The sequence below is a fragment of the Aulonocara stuartgranti genome (assembly GCF_965226115.1).
Source record: "Aulonocara stuartgranti genome assembly, chromosome: 16".
NCBI classification, from domain to species: domain Eukaryota; kingdom Metazoa; phylum Chordata; class Actinopteri; order Cichliformes; family Cichlidae; genus Aulonocara; species Aulonocara stuartgranti.
This window is the reverse complement of record NC_138952.1, coordinates 23,863,186-23,875,375: the sequence shown is the minus strand read 5'-3', so window position 1 is coordinate 23,875,375 and position 12,190 is coordinate 23,863,186. Positions and strand designations below refer to the sequence as shown.

At 41.9% G+C, this 12,190-nt stretch overlaps 1 protein-coding gene across 1 annotated transcript; it reads left to right on the top strand.

Annotated features, from left to right (window-relative positions):
• Positions 1 to 319: 319 nt before the first annotated feature.
• On the top strand, positions 320 to 11,908 carry tmtc4 (transmembrane O-mannosyltransferase targeting cadherins 4). The gene is made up of 18 exons (XM_082509487.1): positions 320 to 751; positions 849 to 1,050; positions 1,138 to 1,253; positions 3,010 to 3,226; positions 6,155 to 6,242; positions 6,428 to 6,528; positions 6,735 to 6,827; positions 7,028 to 7,189; positions 7,490 to 7,692; positions 7,947 to 8,121; positions 8,484 to 8,615; positions 8,764 to 8,843; positions 8,936 to 9,043; positions 9,140 to 9,281; positions 9,727 to 9,841; positions 11,117 to 11,229; positions 11,367 to 11,436; positions 11,647 to 11,908. Exons 2-18 carry the CDS (start codon positions 889 to 891, stop codon positions 11,793 to 11,795), a joined length of 2,226 nt encoding a protein of 741 aa, XP_082365613.1. The 5' UTR covers positions 320 to 751; positions 849 to 888; the 3' UTR covers positions 11,796 to 11,908.
• The last annotated feature ends 282 nt before the right edge of the window (positions 11,909 to 12,190 follow it).

The window sequence follows — 12,190 nt, the reverse complement described above, 5'->3', positions numbered from 1 at the left end:
TGTCCTTTCTTTAAGGCTCATTTACATACTTATAAACTGTTGGTAATATAAAATAGAGCATCGTCTTAAAAATAATCTCCAAAGTTACCCAAAGCCATCAGCGTAAAGCTTCAAAATAAAATGGAAGTTATTCCAGGAGGACAGAGCCTTTTGATAACAAACTTTGGCCTACATTCACTGTTGTCCACCTGTTGATATTATTGGAAGAAATGTTTTTATGGCTTTAGAGAGCCTTGTACTGCTACAGCATCAAAGCGCTCTCCTCTGCTCAACCCTGCACACTCGTGTATCATTCATCTAGCAACAAGTATTGGCTGACACTGAACACGTGACTCTGACGCTAAAGAGGAAGTCGTTTACTCTAGCGTGCACATTTGTTTACAGCCTCGAGTACTCTGTCCGTACCTCGGCAGGACTGTTCTGTGCTTTGCTGATCAGTATAATAGTCAAACTACTGTCCGAGCGCCACTGCAACTGCGCGCCTGTCATTTGTTTAGGAGCAGCAGAGACCTTTTAGCATGTCTCAGACATGCTAGCTGGCGACACACGAAGAAACCTTCCACGTTATACTGTGATGCCCCAGTGACCGCGTCATCATCGTACCTGTACATCGCCGCATTTGCATGCAGGTGGGATTCTCATGTCTCTGAGTGAGTCAACGTGTACTACCCGTTAGCTTTCTGGCAGACAAGCTAACATGGAGGTAACACAAGACACCGTGACCTCTCAGACAATGAACTGAGACGACAAGGTGTGTATGCAGCGTTTGCACTGTGTTTATTACGCAGTTATCAGTTTTTACAACCTGTGATTTGAATTGACTTCCTGCACCCATCTCTTCTCCTCAGGGATAATGAAACTGAATGACCAAAGACCCAGCAGTGCACTATGGCATTGACTGAAGTATACTGGGACCACCACATACCCTTGCCAAAGCTTGCTCCTGTTCAGGCCAAGGTCACCGTTGCCTTGGTGGCACTCCTGTGCTTCATTAACAGTTATGATGGAGACTTTGTATTTGATGATTCTGAAGCAATTGTTAACAACAAGGTGAGTTTTTCATTCATCAGCAGCTTGACTCCAGTTACACACTTACACTGGCAATAACCGTCACTCATTTTGTTTTTGTGGTTGCAGGATTTGCGCCCAGCAACACCTCTGAACAACATCTGGAGCAATGACTTCTGGGGAACCAACCTGAGTAGCAACTCTAGTCACAAATCCTACCGACCTCTCACTGTCCTTACATTCAGGTAAGGAGTCCTACTTAGTGTCTGAGTTTATACACACTTTATACATTCACAGCTAAACTAGTAATCAGATTCAAATCAGTTTAATCCACGACTCAGAATAAACAGGTCCACACTGATTTTTGTTTTGGTTGCGGAGGTGTGTCTCAAAACATCTGTACATGCTCCCTTTGTACATTGTAAATGTGTGCAGATGTGCACTTGTCTTCTTTACAAAAAGCCAAACTTGTTCTCTGTTGAGATTTTTTTTAATACAACTTTTTGGACTTCTAAAATGATTAAAAAAGCACTACACAATAACAGGCACTACTGGACTTGAAATACCTATATGCACTCACTGGCCACTTTACTACCTTGTTAGCACTATTCTGGATCCCCTTTTTCCTTTAGAACTGCCTAAATTCTTCATGGCACAGATTCAACAAGTTGCTGGTAAAATTCCTCAGAGATTCTGGTCCATATTGACATGATTGCATCACACAGTTGCTGCAGATTTGTCAGCTGCTTATCCATGATGTGAATTTCCCTTCCCACCTTGGACCAAGTGATCTGACTGTGGAGGCCTTTTGAGTACAGTTACCTCACTGTCATGTTGAAGAAACCGGTTTGCTGGAAGCAGCCATCACAAGACAGGTGGAGCTGACGGGAGTGGCACCTGGTGTGTGGTATTGCATCTAGTTTCTGCCGTGTGATTTGTTTTATTAGAAATTGCATTAATCAGCAGCTGAACAGTAACTAATAAAGTGGCCAGTGAGTGTATATTAAAGGATTTGAATAGACATGTGACTAAATGTTAACACAGCTGTTGAGAAAGATAAAAGCATAGCACATTCATCATTTTTGCATTTTGCATTGATTCAATAATCTGTTCTATCAATCTAATCATTAGACCACATCGCATGTGCACAGTTGACCTGAAACCTTCAATCCAAAAGAGTTCAGTCAGAATTTAAAAAATATGTGCTTGTAATTTCAGCCACACACATTAGAGCATCATTCTTCGAATACTTACTCCTCTGTTAATTGCCAAAACCTCTACACGGTTCCTGTCAGTAGTTTAACCACAGTAAGGACTTGACTGAAAAAGCATAACATCATACTGTTTCTGTAGGTTACTTCTTCCTGCAGGAACTTGCACAATATTTTAGGTCAATCAGCACCTGTGTGCATGTTCTGACAGCAGGAAATCTCTCTATAGTTTCTCTTTCAAAGATGTTTTCAGGGTAGAGGAAAGGTACTTGATCCCCTAAAAACTGCAGGGAAGAACTCGACAGCAAACACAACCACTGGAGTCTGGTGGATAACGACAGACTCGAGTAACAGTCTTCTCCAGTCAAACGTTACCAACAGCTGCTTAAAATTATCCACAGGGAAACACCAGAGACGGCATCACCACTGCTATATCAGTCTGATGTTAATATATTCATCACTTGCAGTTTGAAGCTGTTACAAATTGATTACATCACCTTGTGAGGCTAGTTAACCTGCAGTGGAAACGGAAAGGATGATTAGGGGCCATTGCTGTAAACGTTTGTGCCATTTAGGAGTTCTGTTGTGTTTCTACAGTGGGAAGGTGCCTTTCCTCTATTCTCTGCATATAACTGTGCAGTTGATGGTGGTTATTGATGACCCTCACCATGTCCCATTGGCTTCATCGTGTCACATTATGCTTTATAATAGCTTCACCATACTCACACATATACTTTCCTACACCTGCTGTACATTCAGCTCTAGTTTTTCTCTTGTCTCGCTGTTGCAGGCTGAACTACCTCGTAGCGGGAGGCCTTCACCCCGTTGGCTTCCATGTGCTCAACATCATCCTCCATGCTGTCATATCCGCCCTTATGATTGACGTGTTTGCAGTACTTATTGGTGGACTGGCCTACGATGAGAAGGGCAGGATACTGAACCACGCTCCGAAGACCTCTTTGCTTGCTGCCATCTTCTTTGCCGCACACCCAGTTCACACAGAAAGTGTAAGTAGAGTTGAAGTGTTTATTTATATGCATAATATTATAAGTAAAGAGACAATCAAATAGTTCAGTATGCATTAAAATCATCATACACATGAGTGTGTAAAGATTCATATGTATGATTATTGTGTAGTTTGGACTTATTAGTAGTCTCAAAACTGAAAATACAGTTTTGCATTAAAACGCAAACAGTAAAGCTTAAAGAAAAACAATTATAGATATATAGATAGGTACTTTATTGATTTCACAACTGGAATTCATGTGTTACAACAGCAAGGTGATGAAAAAAAAAAACTAGAGTCTAAATAAACATAATTAAAGTGGTACACAGCCATGATGAGCACCTTATTTAGTGAAATAAAAAGGTTATATACAGTGGGGCAAAAAAGTATTTAGTCAGCCACCGATTGTGCAAGTTCCCCCACCTAAAATGATGACAGAGGTCAGTAATTTGCACCAGAGGTACACTTCAACTGTGAGAGACAGAATGTGAAAAAAAAATCCATGAATCCACATGGTAGGATTTGTAAAGAATTTATTCGTAAATCAGGGTGGAAAATAAGTATTTGGTCAATAAGAAAAATACAACTCAATACTTTGTAACATAACCTTTGTTGGCAATAACAGAGGTCAAACGTTTACTATAGGTCTTTACCAGGTTTGCACACACAGTAGCTGGTATTTTGGCCCATTCCTCCATGCAGATCTTCTCGAGAGCAGTGATGTTTTGGGGCTGTCGCCGAGCAACACGGACTTTCAACTCCCGCCACAGATTTTCTATGGGGTTGAGGTCTGGAGACTGGCTAGGCCACTCCAGGACTTTCAAATGCTTCTTACGGAGCCACTCCTTTGTTGCCCGGGCGGTGTGTTTTGGATCATTGTCATGTTGGAAGACCCAGCCTCGTTTCATCTTCAAAGTTCTCACTGATGGAAGGAGGTTTTGGCTCAAAATCTCACGATACATGGCCCCATTGATTCTGTCCTTAACACGGATCAGTCGTCCTGTCCCCTTGGCAGAAAAACAGCCCCATAGCATGATGTTTCCACCCCCATGCTTCACAGTAGGTATGGTGTTCTTGGGATGCAACTCAGTATTCTTCTTCCTCCAAACACGACGAGTTGAGTTTATACCAAAAAGTTCTACTTTGGTTTCATCTGACCACATGACATTCTCCCAATCCTCTGCTGTATCATCCATGTGCTCTCTGGCAAACTTCAGACGGGCCTGGACATGCACTGGCTTCAGCAGCGGAACACGTCTGGCACTGCGGGATTTGATTCCCTGCCGTTGTAGTGTGTTACTGATGGTGACCTTTGTTACTTTGGTCCCAGCTCTCTGCAGGTCATTCACCAGGTCCCCCCGTGTGGTTCTGGGATCTTTGCTCACCGTTCACATGATCATTTTGACCCCATCATTTGGCCATGGCGGAGTTTGGAGTCTGACTGTTTGAGGCTGTGGACAGGTGTCTTTTATACAGATGATGAGTTCAAACAGGTGCCATTCATACAGGTAACGAGTGGGGGACAGAAAAGCTTCTTACAGAAGACGTTACAGGTCTGTGAGAGCCAGAGATTTTCCTTGTTTGAGGTGACCAAATACTTATTTTCCACCCTGATTTACGAATAAATTCTTTACAAATCCTACCATGTGGATTCATGGATTTTTTTTTCACATTCTGTCTCTCACAGTTGAAGTGTACCTCTGGTGCAAATTACTGACCTCTGTCATCATTTTAAGTGGGGGAACTTGCACAATCGGTGGCTGACTAAATACTTTTTTGCCCCACTGTATGCAACAGTGATTAGAAAAACAAAGACTTGAGATTTTACAAGAGAGTAGTAAAATACCATTCATAAATATCTTTACGCTATAAATCTAAGAAACAGCTGCAAGGAGGTATAATACAGAAACGTGTGATGGTTTAAGGTAGGACATTTTTAGGCTATGTGGTTAGGAGATGATACACTAGTGAATCCTTGATTCTGTTCCTATCCTGAATGACTTTTTACTGCTCTTTCACCAGTATTTTACATTTATTTCTACAGCTAACTTCTAACAGATGACATTTAGCTAGTAGTGTTTGGCCATGGTGTGTTTAGGTATTTCTTTTTATATATTTACAATATTTTCTTTCTTTCTGCATGCTGGCGAATGAGCTGTTAAGTCAGCTCCAGGTTTTTATTTGAACTTGGTTGGGCTGTTACTGTTAGGGACCTGTGCACCTCAATGAGGTAGTTTTGATTTTGAGCTACAAATAAACCTTTCCTAAAAACATGGTTTCAACACGGCGTCAAGACAAGCCAATCCAGAGCCTCCAGTGCTTCCGTGCCAAGAACAAATGCCCCATCTCAGCTGGGAGCGTGGGCCAAGGTGCGTGCGATAGTACGACCTGACTATTAGCCACGTTGGGATGCTTATTGACCTGCCCTCATATGTGTTTTTCTGCTGTAAAGCATGGCTGGAAAGAAGCAATTCCCTGTCCATTTCCCTTTAATCATGCAGGGCAAGGACTGGGTAAGACCTGGGGGGTGGGAGGGAGGCACACTGTCTGCTTGGGCCTGCTGTATGTATCAAAGCAGGCAACCACAGGATGCCAGCCATACTTTATACACACACACACACACACACACACACACACACACACACACACACACACACACACACACACACACCATATAGAAACACACACACACAACCGTGCTACACTGGTAATGAGAGTTTCTTCTGACATCTTTTTAATAAGCTTCCTTTTGTACTTGGATGCATTATGCAAAACTAATATATGGTGCATGTGTAATAAAATGAATAATTTCTAAACAGGTTTACCAGATAATGTTGTTTCTTCAAGTATTTTTTGTAGTTTAATCAGTCCTTCCTGTCTCATGTATCATAGCTTTTTTTTCTCTCGCTTTTCTCTGTTTCTCATCAAGGTCGCTGGCATAGTGGGCCGAGCAGACCTTTTATGCGCCCTCTTCTTCCAGCTGTCTTTCCTCACCTACTGCAAGGCTTTTAACAAAGGTAGGTACCTGACACGAGTATTACTCTTTAGGCACACAGTAATTCTATACTGCACAAAGCGCTTTCCATATGTCACTGGCATCAAAACGTTATCGATCTGCCAGCATTCGATGCATCTGTCTGAACACCTACATTTCAATCCTTTCCTGTCTCTGAGCAGCGTGGTCTTGGCTTTGTGTTCTCAGGGAGTGACAGAGATGACAGGTTTTCTCTCCAGTGGGTTGTGGTCAGCCTCTTGCTGTGTGCTGCAGCAATGCTCTGTAAAGAACAAGGCATCACTGTCTTGGTATGAAGTCCTTCTGTAAGGTCATTTTTAGATCTGATGTTTTCATCCTGTCTTGCCATCCCACTGTAATTCTTGCTTACACAAGGAGAAGAAGTCTCACATTTTTTTACATATATGTATATATGAAATGAGCTAATTCGTTTTGTTGCTGACCTATATACATTTAAATGCCATTTCTCCTTCTTTCTCTATGTATTTTCCTTCAGGGTGTGAATGCTGCCTTTGATGTCCTCCTGATCTGTAATGTTAATGTGTATGAACTCAGCCAGAGGCTACTCCTTAGGAAGAAATCATTTGATGTGAGTTAGGTTTGCACACCCTCCCCTGCTTTTCTGTCATAAATTATGCACTGCTTTGTATGATTTATGTCACATTTCATACACTGTCTGTATAAAGTAGTTTGCAATTGAGTACATTAGCGATTAAACGGTGACTGAAAGTAACTAACAAGCTTTATATTTTTAATTGTAAGTGACAAGTGGTAATACTCTTGTGACAGGTAAGTGAGTTGGTGCGAATGGGATTGCTTACGCGACTGGGTCTAATGGGTCTTGGAGGCCTCCTGATGCTTTACGCACGCTGGAGGATCATGGGAACAGGACCGCCAGCGTTCACTGAAGTAGACAACCCGGCTTCTTTTGCAGAAAATATCATCCTCAGGGTAAGAAAGATTAGTTTGTAGAGTTTATTTCACAATATTTATTCATGCATTATAATTACAGACAATTTTATCTTTAAATGATTCTGATTGATCTATGTAATTATGAATTGACTTTATTGAAGCATATATTCCGTTTTTTTCATCATTTCAGTTTAATTCACCGTCTAATATCATGTTTGTCCTGAGTAATTTGCATGGTTTTTAAACACTGTTTACTTCAGAATTTTAAATGCTTTTCCCCTTTTTCTCCGCTGGTTTTGTTGCTGCTCTCTTCCTTTTCTGTTCCGTTTTGATTGGCAGATAGTGAACTATAATTACTACTACTCCCTTAATGCCTGGCTGCTGCTGTGTCCCTGGTGGCTGTGTTTTGATTGGTCCATGGGTTGTGTGCCTCTCATTAAGTCAGCCACTGATTGGAGGATAGTCTGGCTGCTGCTGCTCTGGTGCATCCTGGTAGGCTTGATAAGCCAAGCCTTATGCTCACAGGACAGCCAGAGGAGGAGGTGAGTGAGGAAAGCCATCTCAGATTTGCTTGAATGAAAGATGAAATAAAGTACATGTTGACTTCTAAAGACGTATAGTTGATTGTGACTATAAAAGCATATTCACCGCAGTGTCACCAGTGCACAACGCATACTTTTTGCTTGGTTTAGCACAGACTTGACAATTTTTTTGGGTCCAGTATTCAGATTCTTAAGCTTAAATCTCAGACCACATGTTTTTAGATGCTATGTGTGTGCTCTGTTTTCCTCACTAGGACTTTGACCCTGGGTCTGGTGCTACTGGTGGTCCCTTTTCTGCCTGCGAGCAACATTTTTTTCAGGGTGGGCTTTGTCATTGCTGAGAGAGTTCTCTATCTGTCTTCAGCCGGCTACTGCCTACTGCTGGCATACTCTTTAGGACACTGCTGCTGCCGTTGGTCCAAATACAGGGTACGCCTAAATGATGCCAAAAAGATCACAATAAAGCAAAGGACACCAAACACTGAAGCAGTTTCTAGTAAAGGTTTATTTTCCAAAGTTGTCGGTTTAAACTGTCTTGATTTTAAACTCAAAATCTGTTTTCAAAACCAGCTTTGATAATTCAGTAACTCATGATGCAGGGAAGGTACAGATATGAGAAATGTCTAATGACTTCCCTATAAAGGGACGATGACAGCAGGTGGTGTCCATGTGCTGCAGAAATACATTTTGCAGGTTATTAATTCAGTGTCACACATCATTTGACTTGAAGCTTAATATTGTAATGCTTTATAGCACTTGGCTGTTAAATGGTTCCTCTTCTCTTTTTGCAGAAGTTGCTGTGCGTCATGGTGCTTGCACTGTTGTGTGTGTATGTAGTGCGCTGTGCTCTCCGCAGTCACCAGTGGCGTTCAGAACAAAGCCTCTTCACCAGCGCCCTTTCTGTCTGTCCGCTCAACGCCAAGGTAAAGAAAAATACATAAAAAATCAGTGATTTGCGCTTTCCCGCCTCGCTTCAGTTTGTGCCAGTAAATTATTTTAGTGCACATTTGAAAATGAATTCTAGTCATAGACACGTCCTGATGCTTTAAGTGCTAATGATTGTTCCCTCAGGTGCATTATAATGTGGGTAAGAACCTGGCTGACAGAGGGAACACCACTCCAGCTATTACATATTACAGAGAAGCAGTCAGGTATGTGTCCTTACAAGCAGTTACGACCTACTACATTTCTGACAAAGAAACAGTCATTGACTTGTTTGTTGCATGTTATTTATGGCTTTCAGGCTACACCCTACATACGTCCATGCAATGAACAACCTGGGGAATATCCTGAAGGAGAAAAATGAACTTGTGGAAGCAGAGCAGCTGTTGTCTAAAGCTGTTTCCATTCAGTAATGTTGTTTAACATCAAAGTTTAAACCAACGAGCTCTTTTAACAGATTTAGACTCCCTGTTCATGGCTTTGTGTTCTTTTTAAAACCGTGCAGGCCTGACTTCGCTGCAGCTTGGATGAATCTGGGAATAGTTCAGAACAGCCTGCAGAAGTTTGAGGAGGCAGAGAAGAGTTACTGGAACGCCATCCGCTTCCGGAGAAAATACCCAGACTGCTACTATAACCTGGGACGCTTGGTGAGGTCCCGGGCTCAAACCACGCAATCTGCTTTTGCCCGTTTACCATGTTCACTGTGTAAGATTAAGCTGTTAGCAAAACAAAACAAGGATAAGACAAACTACACCTCTACATAAAGCAGTACTAGCTAAAAAGTGGCGTTTTTAACTCTGTACGCTGACTGTTCTTCGCCAGATTCACTTAGCTGTTCTTCTTTTGCCATGTTTATATTGGTCAGCCTCAGGGAGGACGCCCCTGACAAAAGCCCCAAATAACTCTAACACGTTGTGAGGCGTCCCAGATGACACACTACACAAGGTCATGTGTAGTGTTGTTTTTATGTGATACATGTTATATGTTTCTCTTCTACAGCTTCAATCCACAATTTAAACTAAATAAAAAAAAAAAATAGAAATTGTCATTGAATTCAAAAAGAGTTTTCTAACACTGTACCTCATATTTCAGTATGCCGACCAGAACAGACACCTGGATGCCCTAAACGCCTGGAGGAATGCAACTGTGCTAAAACCTGACCACAGCCTGGCGTGGAACAACATGGTCATTCTGCTGGACAACACCGGTAGTGGAAAAGTGCACGAGCTCACAAACAGACATGCTTTTAATACAACAGACACTAGACTACATCTATTTTATTGTTTTATGTGATGCGTTTTATTGTGTTTGTTGTTCAAAACCAGTAACTGATAACATTCAGCCTTTTGTGAATTTACATGAAAATGAGTCACTTTACTTAGAAAAAAAGAAAAAAAAAGAAAAAGGAAAAAAAGCCTCTCTTGTGGGTGCACTTTGTTACAGGATTCAGAGCCAAGAAACAAAGTGTTGTTATTTTTGGGAAGGCAGTAAATCTAAATGGCCAACAAGATTAGACCGGAAGAGCAGGAATCAGCAATGCTTGAAATTTATGTATTAAAGCTTTGTGTTCTGAGTTTTGAAGGCAGTCTTCCCTGCCGTGTGGAGAATGCTCTGATTTCCAAACGCTCGAGCCGTTTTGTCAGAAGCTGCTCCCGTGGGGGCGGAGTCTCCCAGGAGGGTACTGGAACTGTCCAATCAGGGCCCAGTATGTTCCTGATCAAACGTGGGCAAGCACAGCCAGAACAGCGCCCCCTCAGAGGTTCCCCCACCGCATTTGTTCCCCAAATCTGACAGAAATAATTCTACCCATCTCCCCAGCTCCACTCCAAACACACAAAAAAGAGAGGAAGAGAAAAGAAGAACAATAGGTGTCATTTTGAAAAAGTGAGGAACTGGGAATATTGTTTTCACTTTGGTCTTGGCCCCTCCTTCTTTGTTTTGATCATTACACAAACAAAAGACGGGATCAGTGTAAATTTAGGCACAGTTGCGCATGTAGTCATGTGTTGGCGAGCTGTCTGAAGGGCATGGGCCATGACTCAGGACATGACTGCCATTGTTTTGCCCTCCGTTTCTCTGTCTGTCTGTCTCTCTCCATTTCTGGCCAGACATCAGACGGATCTTTGACAGAGATCAATAACCCAGTGGGCCTTGTGTTCATCCTTAATTAGGAGACTAAACCAATCCTCCATGTGTGGAGAGAGAAAAACTCTGCTCTAGATACTGCTGACAAATAAAGCACACGCTCAGACTCTCTGTGTTTTAGCCGCATCTTTGAATTTGTGTTTTCAACAGTCTGAAACGCTTTCATGTTGGGCAGCATTTTTAATATAATCCCCATGATTTCAATAGGCTTTGTCGCATAAATGTTAGCTGCCTTGCTGTGTAGATTACACTAACAAATACATAGTATAGATTTGCTGTGTGTATATTTGAATTTTATTTTCTGACATTTTTAGTAATTTTTCGTTCTGTCTGTAAGGTAACTTGGGTCAAGCAGAGCTGATCGGCCGAGAGGCTCTGAGAGTCCTCCCAAACGACCACACCATCATGTTTTCATTGGCTAATGTCCTGGGGAAATTACAAAAATATGAGGTCGGTAAACATTAGTACGCATAGTAGGCATTATAAGGATTTTATCCCTTACAGTACTCTGTCTGCTCTGAAATATGACTGGGACTAGTAAAGACAATTCAGGATGCGCTTTTTTTCCCCCCTTTGTTTTATCTCAGGAGTCAGAGGGCTTCTTTCTTCACGCCCTCCGGATCAACCCAAATGCTGCTAGTTGCCATGGAAATTTAGGTAAGGCGATTTTGGTTGTGTCACATATTTTACAGTGTTGCTAAGAGCTTCCAAGCACTCAGAAGCAACAAATATATATATATATTTATGCTTGCTAGTAAAAGTGTTATTGTGCAGTCTAGCTGTACCGAATGAGCTAAATGAATAGAATTAGAATCAGTGCAGCTTCTCAGCTTAAAGCAGCTTTCGTTCTCTTTTTTTCCCCCTCAGCTGTGTTGTATCATCGCTGGGGGAAGCTGGAGCTGGCAAAGAAACACTACGAGCTTTCTCTAAAGTTGGACCCTGAGGCTCCTGGGACCAGAGACAACTACAACATGCTGCGACGCAAACTGGACCAACTTAAACGCAGCACACCCTGAGGGAACCCACTTTGACTCCTGCCTACTGAAGAACAAATTGTTTCACTTGATATTATTTGAGCTCACACTAATTCTGGCTTTGAAACATTTGGAAATAAAGACCACGATCTGTTAATAAAGCTTCTGTTCTGTTATTTATATAATAAATATAAAAGAGAGAGGGGAAAGGAAAATGTAAAGCAATACAATGTTTTCTTTGCTAGTGTTAAAATGTGCATTGATTTCATCAGATGTGTCCAGGTTAGGACTGTCAGATGCCTGTGCTGTTTTGTTGCCCCATTTGAAGGCCATGTGGACCTGATCCATGTTGAACCCCGTTCTCTTTTCATCTTTGACCCCATGTTGTGTCAGCTGGATAGAGCACCATGCACGTGCAGAGGGTCTGCTGTAACATT